The sequence below is a fragment of the Akebia trifoliata genome, chromosome 16, assembly GCF_017979445.1.
Source record: "Akebia trifoliata isolate Shusen 1 chromosome 16, ASM1797944v1, whole genome shotgun sequence".
In the NCBI taxonomy this organism is placed as follows: domain Eukaryota; kingdom Viridiplantae; phylum Streptophyta; class Magnoliopsida; order Ranunculales; family Lardizabalaceae; genus Akebia; species Akebia trifoliata.
The window spans coordinates 30,060,735-30,075,331 of NC_141390.1; the positions used below are offsets into that span (position 1 = coordinate 30,060,735).

The following is a 14,597-nucleotide window of genomic DNA, read 5'->3' on the forward strand; positions in this document are numbered from 1 at the left end:
TTTGAATTTTGTCATTCAACACACGAAATGGAATTTACCCTTTCTTTTTTTGAAATATATATTTGTTAGATTTGAGATTTTTATATGAGCCTACTCCTAATTGGGATTCTAAACTAGTTATAAGGCTTTCTAATGTTGAGGTGATAACTTGGACCAAGCTTTTGTAGTATTTGAATGGTGTGTAAGTGTTTTAGTCTTTGATTCGGGGTGATAGTTGATTAATAATTTAAGAATTGAGTTGCAATAAGTGAAAGTTGGGTTGCCAATAGCAACTCTCATAGCGTCCCGGACACACAGACATTGTGAATGTGAAGAAACGGCCCACCAAAATCGTGCTCCAATTTAGTTTTGATCGTTTCCTTCCTTCCTTGAGAAGCTTTCGAACTCGAAGTTCTCATCACTTATATAAGTCAAAACTCCTCATTTTCCTCCTTAAATCATCTCTCTCTCTCTCTGAGCAATAATGGCGAACAAGCTCAGAGTAGCCGAGCTCCGAACACAACTCGCCCAACGTGGTATCGACACCTCTGGCACCAAGCCCACTCTGGTAATCTCTCTCTCTCTTCCACATCGACTTCGAATTCACAGAGTTTGTCCTGTTTGATTACAATATTTTTCCAGGTTCGAAGACTTGAATCAGCTCTTCACGAAGAAAATAAAAATAACTCCTCAATAGAATCAACCGATGCTTTAGCGGGTAAGAAGAGACCAAGAGAATCTGAGGATGAAGATTCGAATGTACCCGAGAAGATTCAATCCGTCGAGAAGCTTCGCGACTTGGGTATTCGCCAATTACGAGAACAAGCCACTCTTCGTGGCATTTCGGCTAATGGGTCGAAGAAAGAACTCTTAGAGAGACTCTGTGCTGATTCTCCGAAGGATCTCCAAGAGATTCCTGAAGGTACCCATCTTTAGGACTTTATTAGTTGTTAATCTCAAAAAAAAAAAAAAGGTTAATTTGTTGAATTGTTGGAGAAATGTTTAGTTTTGAAGAGTAGTTTGGGTTTTATTTATTTATTATTATTATTATTGTGAAACTGTAGTTGATAAAGAAGTAGATGAGAGTGTGAAGGAGAAGTTGGTTACAAAAAAATTAGGTTACTTTGTTCAATTGTTTGAGAAGTGTTTGATTTTAAGAGTAATTTTGGTGTTTTATTATGAAAATGTGGTTTAGTTGATAAAAGAGTAGATGAGAGTGTGAAGGAGAAAGTTGGTTACGAAAAAATTAGGTTACTTTGTTCAATTGTTTGAGAAATGTTTGGTTTTTAGTAGTAATTTCTTTTCAAAATAAAATAAATAAATAATGAAACTGTGGTTTAATAGATAAAGAAGTAAATGAGAGTGTGAAGGGCAGTGCCGTCTTGGATCAATGGCTCCCAGATCACATAAAGGCACGGTACCATGTATTACAACACGTAAGTATATCGATTATGTTTGTCGTTTGATTATCAGATTGGAACTTATAATTTCGCTGTTTTAGTGTTTTTATGGATAGGGAGAAAACTATTTATTTTACGTTACGTTTCAATTATCTATTTTTGGATTATGTTTTACATTTCTTTTTCATTTCAGGCGGATGAAATCTACGATGCAATGTTGAATCAGACAAATGTTGGGGCAAATAATAACAAGTTCTATGTAATTCAAGCTCTTGGTCTGATCTTGATTCCTTTGAACTTTCAAATTTCAAGTTTATCCAGTTGTTTGATTCCCTTGTTTGATCAAATCTATTGGAAATCGGTTAATGTTCTTGAATGTTTGAAAGAATAGATTAATTCAGAAACTATATAATTTATTATGTAAATTGAATTTTATATTTAACTATGAGGCTCGTAATGTATGCTTATTAAAGATAGTTGAAGCTTCAACACGGGCAAGGCAATTATGGTCACTCTACCTCTGGATTCAACTATGTTTAACGAATGATTGCTAGTCCTATTTCTTGTAGTTGTGGTGAACCAAACACAAAGAAAGATGGAATGCTTCTGAAAACAATTTTACAAAACCAAGTTTTGGAAGGAAAGTTTTATTTGAAAGCAAAAGGTTGTGGGTTAAAAACTCTAAATACTATAACCCACCAACAAAAAATTGAAACATTTGGACAAAATTGATGGTTCTTGTTCTTAACTGAAATCCAAGCATGGTTTCTATATTCCATGTTGAAAATATTTATGGAACAATTAAAGTTTGGTTTGCTGCACTACAATTATTTGTTTTCAAATCCCCACATATGATATTTCAAAATCATTGCAGAATCTGATGATGGTGGCACATTCATGGTTTACAATAGATGGGGTAGAGTTGGAATTAAAGGTCAGAACAAACTACATGGCCCCTACACGTCACGAGATAATGCAATTCAGGAGTTCAGATTGAGGTTCTATGCCAAGACAAAAAACGAGTGGTCTGATCGCAAAGAGTTCGTTTGTTACCCAAGGTGCTATACTTGGTTAGAAATGGACTACAGTGAGATGGAAAACAAACCAGTTGTGAGTTGGTCCTACACAATTGACTTGTGTGATATTTCTATGCCTCGATAGTTGAATGCTTGGCATGTCTTGCATCCTACTTTATGTCCTCTCAATTTGGACACCAAGACATTCCATTTCCTCTGATATTCCAATAATCATTATCAGGTTCCAGAAAAGATTCATGACTCTGCAAAGCAAGTGCAACCCCGGGAGACACAACTTGAACCCCGTGTTGCCACGTTTATCTCTCTTATTTGCAACATCAGCATGATGAAGCAACAAATGTTGGAAATAGGTTAGTGATTCTTTCCATTAAGTTTCTACATTATATTAGGGATTACTTCATGAATGGTGAAAAACCCATTTGAGTTTTTTCAAATGATACAGTTGGCTATTAGCCATTGGGAAGGTAAACATGCTAACCTACTCCATCCAGTTGAAGAGGCATAATCCCTAAATCACATCAATCAGTTTAATCAAATGATTACTTGTGGGTACCATGGTTCACAAATTTCACCAGTATTTTTAGGCAATGGTCCTTGTAAGAGGTAGCCCATTAGTTATTATTGGAGGTGACACGAGGTAGATGACTCTTAGCCAACTACCGTTTATTGAGTTTCATAAGATTCTCACAAGATTTTATATCATTGGGGACTGTTTTAGATAGCTGTAATGCCAAACATTTCCATTATTATATTTCTACTTCTATGGCAATTATTTTGTAAGTTCCGATCACTGACAGATTGAATTTTGTGGGAGGTGTTTGTGCTTTTGTACTTTGTTATTGTGTGTTTCCACATTGTTAACATTATACTCCACTTGAAGAAATGGGTTGTATTTACTATGTGTACTTTGTATCTTATCGTTTGTTGATTTGATTTTTTTCCTTTCTCGTAGGATATAATGCTGAAAAGTTGCCCCTTGGTAAGCTAAGCAAATCTACAATTTTGAAGGTGAGATTTTGAGTTAATACACATAAGAATATTGTGTAGACGGGCCTATCTCTTGGGTCTAAAAGGAAAATCAAGGAGCAACAAGAATTTCATTATTCTGAACTAGCAAGATTTGTCATCCCAAATATGATATACAATCAAAACAACTTTGTTACTACACACAATAATACAATGTGGAGTAGAGTACTTCTGTTAAGAACTTTTAAGGAACTGGAATATATATATTTTTTAATATATATAAACTGGAAATTATATTTTCTAGTGTGTTACTTAGTTGTTGGATTAGTAATGAAGCTGTGTGTTGTCAAATAGCTTCTTCTTACTCTGATTTTAAGTATCTTCACTATACAAACCTTTGATTTTGTCACATAGAAGAAAGGAAATGTGCGACCTTGAGTAGTGACTTAACGGGGTTTGGGAAGTTTAGAACGATAAATTTAGTCAGATGTGTAGCTTCTGGAATTGGCCAAAAATACATGAATCATGGTATTCTGACAATATTTATCGGTATATGCTTTGACAAAATGTATAGCTTTAGAAAGGGTGAATAGAGAAAAAAGTGTTGGATGTCCTCTTTATCTCTGTTTCTTTTATATCGAGCTGTTATAACAAATTACAGAAAATCCTAAAAAAAACAAATTACAGAAATTCCATTAATAAGCTCATAAATATAATATAGTACCTAAAGTACCCTTATGTAACATAAACTAAAGACAAAATATAATAAAGATGAACTAGTAAAGATTCTAACTTAGTAGCCTAAAGTACCATCTCATCTCCATTTCCTTTCACTATTGCATTAAACTTACCATGTCTATGTACATTCAGGGTTATGATGTCTTGAAGAAAATTGCTGATGTCGTCGGTCAATACGATAGTAAAAAACTTGAGCAATTAAGTGGGTAAGCATTTGTTTTCTTACATTTCACTGCTCATAATTTCTTGGTCGAGTTGTGCATTTTTTTAACACAGGGTTGAATTGACATTCATGCCGATGCATTTATTATTCTTTGTATTTTATTTCATCGTTAGTAACTTGAGCAAATACTGTTGAAAGTTTCCTTAACTTTGAATTTGTTTCATGCAGAGAATTTTACACTGTTATCCCTCATGACTTCGGTTTTAAAAAGATGCGTAAGTTCCCCTGCCCCTATCATAATATGCGTAGTTCTGTTAGGCACTCAGTTATTTTTCTTTTGTAAGTAATATGTGGTCCCATATATTTGGGATTTTTCCTCCCTAGTAATAGTACACTCTTTAGTTGAGGGCACGCAAGTAATTGCCTCTTCTCAAGAAGTATATTGTTGCTTTTATTTGTTCTTACTTCAATTTGTTCCCTTATGTTATTTACCAGAAAAAGAAAAAGAAAAAATTTGTTCCCTTGCATAATTTGCGAAAACATTGCAGCTAATTAATATGGAGTTTAAATAATGGCAGGTGAGTTTGTCATTGACACTCCTTCCAAATTGAAATCCAAGCTGGAAATGGTAAGTCATTTTTCTATAATTATATATTATTAATTTTTTTTTGATAAGTAAAACAAAAATATGAAGTTTGTTATTTCCTTTACTATATTTGAGTTATTGAGTCCTTTCCTTCATGCTTTTTTATCTTCATCTCATGATGGTTTTAAATTTCAATTTTGGTATATATTTCAGTCAGCACAGCAATGTGGAAATAATGTAATTTTTTTGAAAATTTCGAAACATTATGGAAATCATGGAAAGCACAGGGAACATGCATTGATAATTTGAGGAAATTATGAAATAAAAAAAAAAAAGCGTGAAATTACACTGATAACTCTTCAATCATCATACTACATTAAACAACCATTTGGAGTAAGAATAACAATATTAATAACATTGACATAGGTATGACAGTTAGGTTCACATATTGAAATTGTCATAGTCATGTCAAAAAAGCTTATTCCTTGAAGTTTTCTGCCTTTTATTTTGTTTTATTTTAAGAATTTTACTTTTATAGTTACCAAATATGATAATTATATTATTATCCATGTAATTACTAAATCGGGATTCATATACTAACTATTAAAGTTATGTGTAGTAGTTTCCTGATTACATGTCTTTGCTACTAACTGCCAATTTTCATAATAAATATTTATATTTTATTATCCTTTAAATAAAAATATATTCTTGTTTGTTAAATGGGAAATATTCCATTAATGTTCTGCCTTCCCCTGGAAAAGGAAATGTTTCAACTTTTCTTGGAAGTAACAGAATTTAATGTCATGCATGCATGCCTTACTATTTATGTTCATTAGATGGTAGGTTAAGGAAAGGTACTGGGATTGAATCTATATGTTCCTTCACAATTTTGTTTCTTTCTTTCTTCTTCATCTTTTATCATTTACTTCTTTTTTGGAGGAATAGATTTGTGGCTAAGCAGGATTTCTACTTTCACAATAATTTTTATTTCTTCTCATACTACATTATCTAGATTCTAGGAATGGTAAATATCCTACATATTTCATTACGTCTATATTCCTCACATGTTGGCAAAACTTTCAAATGCTAGCATTGTTTTCAGTAATGGTGCACTGGTGAGATCAGACTTATGTTAGGTGTGTTCTTGGGTCTATGAAATTCATTATGTTATCATATAACAGACATATTTCACAATACATGATGGCCTCTAAACATCTGTATTAAGAACGATTTCATGATTTTTCATCTTAAAACTGTTAAGATGAGTTATGGTGGGTAGTTTAGTTATTTTCTTGTATATAAGCTACCTCAGATATTTCCTTTTAGACAATGTCCGTGAGATCATTTTCAATTGATTACACTTCAATTTGTTGCAAATGAGATAATGCACGCTTCTGTTTCATTGAAGGTTGAAGCCCTAGGTGAAATTGAGGTTGCAACTAAGTTGTTACAGGATGTCAATGAGATGGAGGTACATTTTCTTTTTTACGCTCTCCTTGATAGTTAAATTAGCTGTGATATTCATTATATACGTGTTTTCCCCATCTTTGTTGCAAGGATTTAAATTTCACTCTAGTAGATGCAACCTATGTAACTCTGGCGTGAAGTTTATATGATTTTTTTGCTCAACAAGTATTGATATGGATATGTGTGTCAAATTGACTCTTCACTTCTATACATCATGCTATGTTTACTATGTTATTGGATAGCTTGTGATGTGTGGAAATGTTTTATTCTACTTCTCGTATATTTATTTCATGTTTTATTCAAGCAAAATTAGGGTAATTTTGACGTAGTCCTCTGTTTTTGGTCCATATTTATTTCATGTTTGCATCGGAGAAGGGGATTTTGCATTTTGAGACATCCAAATCCGAGATTGAGATATAAAACAATATGCATCTCTAAATTGATTAGACTAAAGGTTATATCAGATAATTTCAATTATGTCGACTTTTCATGTATGATTTATTCCTGGTACCACAGACTGATTGTCTTTATTTAATTAATTTCCATGAATTTTCTTTTCTTCGTTTTCTATTCTATTTTTTACATTTTCTAAATAGCAGAAAAAAAAAACCCACTTGATCAAAAGTGCACTATACTTGCGAGTGAAATCAATTGTTGGTGATGCCACATTGATACTTAATATTGATTTTAAAATAATTTCTTGATCAAACTTTCTTACCTTGGTTAGGTTAGCGTTATGCTTGTAGGATGTCATATATTTCTTTATGCATTATAGATTGCTTTCCTTGTACAAAAATCTGCACTGGTTTCTAATACCATTTCTCAACTTTGTTTATTGTAGGAAGATCTGTTGTATTCTCATTACAAACGCCTTCGATCTGAATTAACACCCCTTGAAGTTGGTTGTGCGGAATTCTCTATGGTAATTATATATAATCTTAAAAAGCTTAGATCCAAATGCTAGATCTCTGTGCTTGTCATCCCAGATTTGGTATGACTTTAACATGATAAAAACATTCAAAGACCATAAAAAGCGTACTTTCTGTTTCGGAATTTTTTATTACCTAATATGTCCATATTATTTAATTGTACCGCTCAATTTATTGTTGCCAGATAGAGAGGTATATGCAGAACACTCATGCAAGAACACATTCAAATTATACAGTTGATATTGTGCAAATATTTAGGGTTTCTAGACAAGGTGAAAGTGAACGGTTCGGCAAGGTGAATAATATTTTACTCATGAGATGTTTTAATCATTATGAGAGTTCCTTTCTTTTGCCCAATTGTTTCTGGTACACCCCCCCCCCCCCCCCCCCCAAGCTTTATGTTTCTGCCAATGATGTAATGCTTTTGTTACTTTTTGTGCAGTTCTGTAGCACTAAAAACAGAATGCTTTTGTGGCATGGTTCTCGACTCTCAAATTGGACTGGGATTCTATCACAAGGTCATGCTTATTCTATAACTGTCCAAATTTTGATCTAGAAAATCTTGGTGGGACCCATTAAATGTCGGTGGGTCCCATTAAATATCTGGTAGGCGGTAGGTTACTTGTAAGGAAACAGTTACCTGTTTCCCCTGATACTGACTGTTCCTACTTTGTTTAACCGGAACTTCTTTGTTTAACTGTAACTTCTTTGAAACATGTTATACTTTGGGAACATTGAAGAACACCATTGTTTTATGAATTAAAAAAGTGGGTTTTGCATAATAACAGGATTGCGCATTGCACCTCCGGAAGCACCTTCAACAGGTTACATGTTTGGAAAGGGGGTTTATTTTGCTGACATGTTCTCCAAAAGTGCAAACTATTGCTACGCGTCTCGTGAATCTAGGGCTGGTGTTCTACTTTTATGTGAGGTTGTTCTCTTATCTATAACAAGTGGAAACCTTGGACTATGGGTGGAAAACAGCTCAGCATATGCAGAGATATTTTTTTTCCCCCTATTTTTGTGTTTGTCATTCCAAATCAAACAAATAGGGCACTCTTTAGATGGGTAATAATACCAAACTTGCATCAATGAAGGAAGCCTGATTGGTATTTCTATTTTTCTCAACCTATAACCTTAATTTCTTAAGTCTCTCAAGTTATATCTCTTAAGGAGATTTTTATAATTGACTCATCCAAGGAATGGCCTAATATTTAAATGGTTTGGATTGAAGAATAGAGGAGGAGAGTTTGGGTAACATTTTTTGACTGTTAAACCATCTATTTTACAGGTAGCTTTGGGTGAGATGGCCGAACTTTTCGATGCAAACTATAATGCCGACCAGTTGCCAGAGGGAAAGCTAAGGTCTGTGTTTTTCGTTTTTCCTAATCTACACTTGTCATGCTTTCAATGAATTGTGGGCTGATTGAATGCATGTAGAAGGATTGAAATCCCTGTAAGATTAATGCTGAAGAGTTATTAAAGTCTCGTGTCTAAACCTCAATTAATTGGAACCCAACCCTAGCTCTATGTAGGTTTATTTGCTGTCTACATTTTTTAATATATGTTCTTGTATGTACATATTGTTCATATCAGCTTCTATAGCTTATTTCCTCAATTCTTGGTCATTTATTGATGATCTAGTTTGTTACATTTAGTTTTAGTTTTTTAAGATTTGTACTTGTACCCTTCTCTTTCCTCTTCACGTCTGAAATGAATCATAATCTGGGATCAACTACGAATAGTGGTCGAGGTGGCCAGCAAGGTCAGATTCTAACATTAAAATAGTTGCAAATTTGTATCGGTTGCAGCACAAAAGGGGTTGGTACAACAGCGCCGGATTCTTCAGAGTTTCAGTCACTTGAAGATGGTATTGTCGTTCCTCTTGGCAAACCAAAGGAGCAACGGAGTGCCAAGGTACTACACTTTGTATTAGGGATTTAATATTGTGTGAGACTACATTTTAACTGAACACTTATTCAAATACGTCTTGCAGGCTAGCTTACTGTACAATGAGTACATTGTGTACAACGTAGATCAGATTCGAATGCGTTACGTCATTCAAGTAAATTTCAATTATAAGAGGTGATGGGCAGCAAGTTCAGTAATTCATTTTATGAAGCACATTTGTACATGCCGAGTGGCTATTTTGGTTACTAGAGGGAAAAAAAGGAAATGCTTAGTGGTTATTTTATGTTATGTAAGTTATTTGTCAAATTGCCCTTGGAGTTAGTCAAAAAAACATGTTTTGTGTGTTCTAATGTTTCAATTATGATTTAAAGTTTCATGCCATTTCGGACTGCTTTGGAGGAATATTCTGGTTTCAAAGTAGACAAGAACCAAACATTGAATGTTTTGATCAAGATGGTTGATTTTTTCTGATAAAAACATCATTAGCTCTCACTATTTCAATCTAACATTCTTTGAAAAATGTACTTTTCTAACTTCAACCTCAAATACATGGAAAAGGAACACAGTCCAAATGTCAAATATGTCCATCCTTCAAGGCTGGTCCCGTGTCCTATGAGGAAAAGCTCCCCCGTCAATAGCCTCCTGCTACATATTCTAAAGTGTCTTTGTCTTGAAATGGACTGACACAAAAACCAAAAGTCATTTAAGAATCAAAGAGTAAAGAAGGTGGCACACGCATATGAAAGTATGTTAGTCCTCAACATCTAAACTGTAGGTGTGCCCCTTCTTAGCAATCTCCTGTTTAATTTATGAATTTTTCATTTTTTATTATTTAAGTGAAGGTATTATTTTCTGGATTATTGAATTTTTTTGAATAATTCATATATTTTAAGTTAAAAAAGAATAAAACACGGTTTTTACAAATTTTTTAAAATCTCGATCGAAAAAAAAAGGCTATTGTTACTTATACATTACAAGGTTTAAACTTGTAAGTTGTAATGTATAACACAAGTTCGACTTTTAAGCAGTCATGCTTCAAACTTCTGGAGGAATCCCTTTTTTTACGATTTGTCACTTCCATTATTTAAAAAATAATGACATGCCTTTATCCTTCTATTTGACATACTACCTTAATTTTTGAAATTAATGATTTATCTCTTGACTTTGGTCTTTTTTTAAAATCCAATGAGACAATAACCTCGATGTCCTCTTTATCACCATCATCGTTATTACCATCACCACTATATCATCACATTCACCATCACCCTCATTGTCATATTACTGAATTTTTGGTTTTCAAAATTTTGAAATGAGACAAATAATACACGTATAAAGCATGTGCCACATATTTTCATTTTATCGAATTTTTGACCGGATTTTAGGCTGGATTTTTGCAACCCAAAATCGAATAGAACTCAAATTTTTCACATTTCAAATTTTTTCCATATTCGGAATTGTTAACAAGGTGTGCCTTGAGATTCATGAACCGCAAAACTGTAAGACCATTCAAAGGTCTCATATGTATTCGTTCAAGAAAATAATTTGAGTACAAAGCTCTGATTGGGCATTCTAGACTCATTATTTATCGATCCCTTAAGGTGATATTTGGCCATTTTAAGGTGTATAGTAGAAAGACTACTGGAATCATTTCATGGCATCATTGATCATAACCATAGCCATTATCATCGCTTGATCAATCCCTGGCTGTACTGTCAGTGTAAGCACATCTTTACCTAGCAATGACTCCCTTGCACCCTCACATTTCCTATTAACCTGCCATCACAGAGTTGTTAAGAAAAATATGTGCAACCAAGCCAAGAAAATAAATCAAAAAACAAATACAAGACAAGATGCAATCACATAAAGAAACATAGAGATTTTACATGGTTCCCTCAAAATTGAGGTACGTCCATGGATCACACCGATTTCACTATGAAGAGAAAACTCGTAATTACAGATTATACTCTTTTACCAAAAATGAGAAATAAAAATATCCCAGGACACCTAATTAGGGTTTTACATAATATTTAGTGAAACTACAACAAAAAAAATTCGATGGCCTCACCCCATAACCTCCTAAGGGGGCCACTGGCCCCCTCATACCCCCCAGTGAGCTCAGTGCCGAGTTTGACAAGGATAAACGCGTGGCTTGATTTATAGTACCTCCTTCTTGACCAATACTATTAGTCTCCACAAACCACAACAACAGTAACATTAAACAAACTCTAATCACTATCCCTCCCACCGTTTTTTCCCTTGTAATTTGCTTGTATGTGTGGAGTTTCTCCAACCTATGTTATTAGGTTCGTCAGTTTGCTCGATTAGAATTTGGATTTGTGGTTCATTAGTCTAGAACAAACCCGATTCATAAAGATAGGAAGATATTATTCATTTCTTGATTTTCTTTTATACTTCAAAAGAGAGATGATCAACTTTCAACCATATAAAACTTATTCATGATACATGGTCTTGTAACCCATACTAATAGGACAAACAAGCAAATTAATTTGACTCGGACCCCAAACATAAGAATGCAACAATTCATGAATCCTGAGGTTCCAGACTTTCGAGTTACGTGTTTTACCTCGGCAACTGGCAATACATCGTCTGTTGCTCGGTAGATCTTGGACCATCCTTCTTTCCTTGACCATATGATCTGATAATCATCTTTGGCGGCTACCGATATCTTGCAACTCGGGTGGCCCAAGGCCTTTGAAGCTATGATGAAGGGCTTCTGATGGTCACAATACCCTACAACATCTTTATCACCTCTAAATGCTTCCCAACTCTCTAAGAAGCTAATTTTCTGCTAAAACAAACACATACCATGTCATGTCTCTATTAATTGTAACTGTGTAAGTGAAACATATATGCAACATTTGATCATTAGATTTCCACCAATTTTTTTTTAAAGAGATAATTACATAAATAAGTGATTAATTAGGCATATTTATTTGAATAATTTCTTATAGGGGTTGTTTGTCAAAAGATAATTGTTGTACTTCGATGTGGGCGACTTTATATTAGTTATCAATCACATCCTAATTCTCATTATCATGCATGCATACAAGAACAAGTGACCATATAAACAAGTATAAACTACCTTTCTACGTCGTCGGATTGTAAACAACACATTCCCATTGAAGTCCATAAGGAAAGACTCTTCTTTCCAATCACAAGCATAATTTTCGACACGAAAAACCAACCTCCCATTCGAATCATCAAAGACGCTGTACCCATTACCATTAAATAACAACGATTTACGCCAAATAGTGAAGCGAACCGGGGAAGAAGAACACAGCCAAGTGAAAGCTACAGATTCAAGAATGGGTCTCCCTTCCTTGTCCACATTTCTACTCCTAAGTTTTTCTGAAGGAGTGGTTTTTTGGCCTGTGATGCCAACTCTCATTTTTGTTGTTGGAGCTTAATGAGGGAGAAGAAGATATCCTCCAATCTCATTCAACTTATGCAAACATTTGCAAGTATGGGATATATTCTTTACTACGTGGACCATGAAAGAGTGGGTTCATAATTGAGAATATATTAGAAACGTGGGTGGGGGGACTTGGTGCTGTTGGTGGTGGGGTCATAGTAGACATCAGAGACGTTAATGTTTGATTTTATCAGATTGTATGATTGGAGAATTTAGATTTCTTTGGTACATGAACGTGGGCAAGAAAAACTATCGTCTGGGCTGAGGTAAGGGAAAGCAACCTGAAAGAAAATCTATTTGACAATATAAATCAAAACGCCCCCTCACAAGAAATATGGACTATTTGAGGTCCACTTTTTTTTTTAGAGTACCTAAAATACCCTTCTAAAAAAAAATCAATTCCTCTATGTTTTGGTGAATATTTTGAAAATTGATGGCATGTCCCTTTACCACAGTCTTCTCTTGTAAATTCATGAAAAATGACCTATATTCCTTTTTTGCCCTCTAAGACAATGATTATTGGGATAATGGTGATAGGGATGATAATAATATTGCTCAATTTTCATTGCGGAAAATGCTGAAGTAACATTGAAATTGACATTACTTGAGATATTGCTTACGTGGATGTCTCTATAAAATCATAAATACTTTTCATCGAGATATGAATGAGAAGCATCTATGGATTTGTGCGCACCAATGTCCTAAACGATGTCAATTTCAATGTTACTCCAGCACGATTCTTTCATTAATCTATGAGAGATCGGGGTCATGAGGCATGTTATCAATTTTAAAATATTGGGGTATCTCAAATGTTTACCAAAACTTGGAGAGGCTCCATATCACGTGAAGGATATTTTTGATATTTAAAAAAATGTAAATTAAACTTTCACCCCTTGTAATTTGGTATAATTCTATGTCGACCTCTTGATGTTTTGACAATTGCATTTACCTCCCCTATATGCCCTATAGTTTATCTTACGAACTCGCTTACGTACCTCTCTTTTGTCTACAAGGTCAATCAAACAGTTAAAAAGAATGATTTTTATTTTACTTTTTATAAAGATAAGTTTCCCCTTTTGAAAATGTTAATTTTTTATAAGAATAATACTGAGTGACCTCAAGATTAGCCCTCACATCTCACACTTCGACGTAAAAGTGTATCGGAATCATAGATATTTTTCCTAGAGATACAAGTGAAAAACCATCTATGATTCCTATCCACTTTCACGTCAAGATGTGTGATATGAAGTCAAATGTTGAGATCACTCAGCATGACTATTTTTATAAACGAAAATATCCCTGTGAACGAATGGGTTTAGGCATGAGAGTGTAGACCCTTAGACAAGGTCATTTTGTAGTTTTTGTAAAATTTAATTGTTTTTAATATAAAAAAGAGTAAATTATACTTTGACCCCCTGTAGTTAAGTATGGATTCATGTTGACCCACTAATCTTTTGATTATTGCATTTACCTCCCCTTTCATTGGCTGTGTCAAAATTTAGATGTTATTTTACTATTTTATCCTCTGATTTTATCTTTTTTATTTAAACAAATAAAATTGAAAATGATAATTAAAAATGCCCATGTCTAGGCATTCACACTCTTATGCATGAACCCATTTTTCGCATGGTATTTTTATTTATTAAAAAGAAGTATTTTAAAAAGGGTAAAATGGCCTTTATAAAAATAAAAATAAATTTTTAACTATTTGGTCGATGACAATTAGATGGAATCATGGAAGGGGGTAAGTGAGCCCCTTGGATAATGATAAGGGAGGTAAGTGCAATTGTCAAAACACTAGGGGGTCAATATAGAATTACACCAAACCACAAGAGGTGCAAGTGTAATTTACTATAAAAAATGAAAAATTAAGAGGGTAAAATAGTAAAATAACATATGTATTTTAAGTTTTAATACCGTATGTGAGAGGGAGGTAAGTGCAATTGTCAAAATGTTAGGGGATCAACATGGAATTATCCCAAACCACA

General features: G+C 33.9%; 2 protein-coding genes across 2 annotated transcripts; one reads left to right on the top strand and one right to left on the bottom strand.

Annotated features, from left to right (window-relative positions):
- The first annotated feature begins 295 nt into the window (after positions 1 to 295).
- PARP2 (poly(ADP-ribose) polymerase) lies at positions 296 to 9,534 on the top strand. Its single transcript, XM_086428450.1, has 18 exons — positions 296 to 547; positions 622 to 901; positions 1,324 to 1,415; positions 1,573 to 1,654; positions 2,254 to 2,489; positions 2,637 to 2,766; positions 3,369 to 3,424; positions 4,253 to 4,326; positions 4,512 to 4,558; positions 4,862 to 4,911; positions 6,278 to 6,340; positions 7,178 to 7,258; positions 7,450 to 7,560; positions 7,708 to 7,783; positions 8,054 to 8,196; positions 8,557 to 8,630; positions 9,077 to 9,182; positions 9,262 to 9,534. The coding sequence occupies exons 1-18, from the start codon at positions 464 to 466 to the stop codon at positions 9,352 to 9,354; spliced, it is 1,878 nt and encodes a 625-aa protein (XP_086284576.1). The 5' UTR covers positions 296 to 463; the 3' UTR covers positions 9,355 to 9,534.
- Positions 9,535 to 10,660: 1,126 nt separating this feature from the next.
- Positions 10,661 to 12,690, bottom strand: LOC147383424 (protein LURP-one-related 8-like). The gene is made up of 3 exons (XM_086428451.1): positions 12,280 to 12,690; positions 11,761 to 11,982; positions 10,661 to 10,949 (listed from the first exon to the last, which is right to left on the bottom strand). The coding sequence occupies exons 1-3, from the start codon at positions 12,583 to 12,585 to the stop codon at positions 10,821 to 10,823; spliced, it is 657 nt and encodes a 218-aa protein (XP_086284577.1). The 5' UTR covers positions 12,586 to 12,690; the 3' UTR covers positions 10,661 to 10,820.
- Positions 12,691 to 14,597: the final 1,907 nt, after the last annotated feature.

Excerpts from the sequence above, each read along its gene's own strand:
- PARP2 (XM_086428450.1), top strand. The coding sequence starts at position 464 with ATGGCGAACAAGCTCAGAGTAGCCGAGCTCCGAACACAACTCGCCCAA. Across the intron at positions 4,912-6,277 it reads TGAAATCCAAGCTGGAAATG|GTTGAAGCCCTAGGTGAAAT; the intron begins GTAAGTCATTTT and ends GTTTCATTGAAG. Across the intron at positions 8,197-8,556 it reads GTGTTCTACTTTTATGTGAG|GTAGCTTTGGGTGAGATGGC; the intron begins GTTGTTCTCTTA and ends TCTATTTTACAG.
- LOC147383424 (XM_086428451.1), bottom strand. The coding sequence starts at position 12,585 with ATGAGAGTTGGCATCACAGGCCAAAAAACCACTCCTTCAGAAAAACTT. Across the intron at positions 11,983-12,279 it reads CAATCCGACGACGTAGAAAG|AAAATTAGCTTCTTAGAGAG; the intron begins GTAGTTTATACT and ends TTGTTTTAGCAG. Across the intron at positions 10,950-11,760 it reads ATGTATTGCCAGTTGCCGAG|GTTAATAGGAAATGTGAGGG; the intron begins GTAAAACACGTA and ends CTGTGATGGCAG.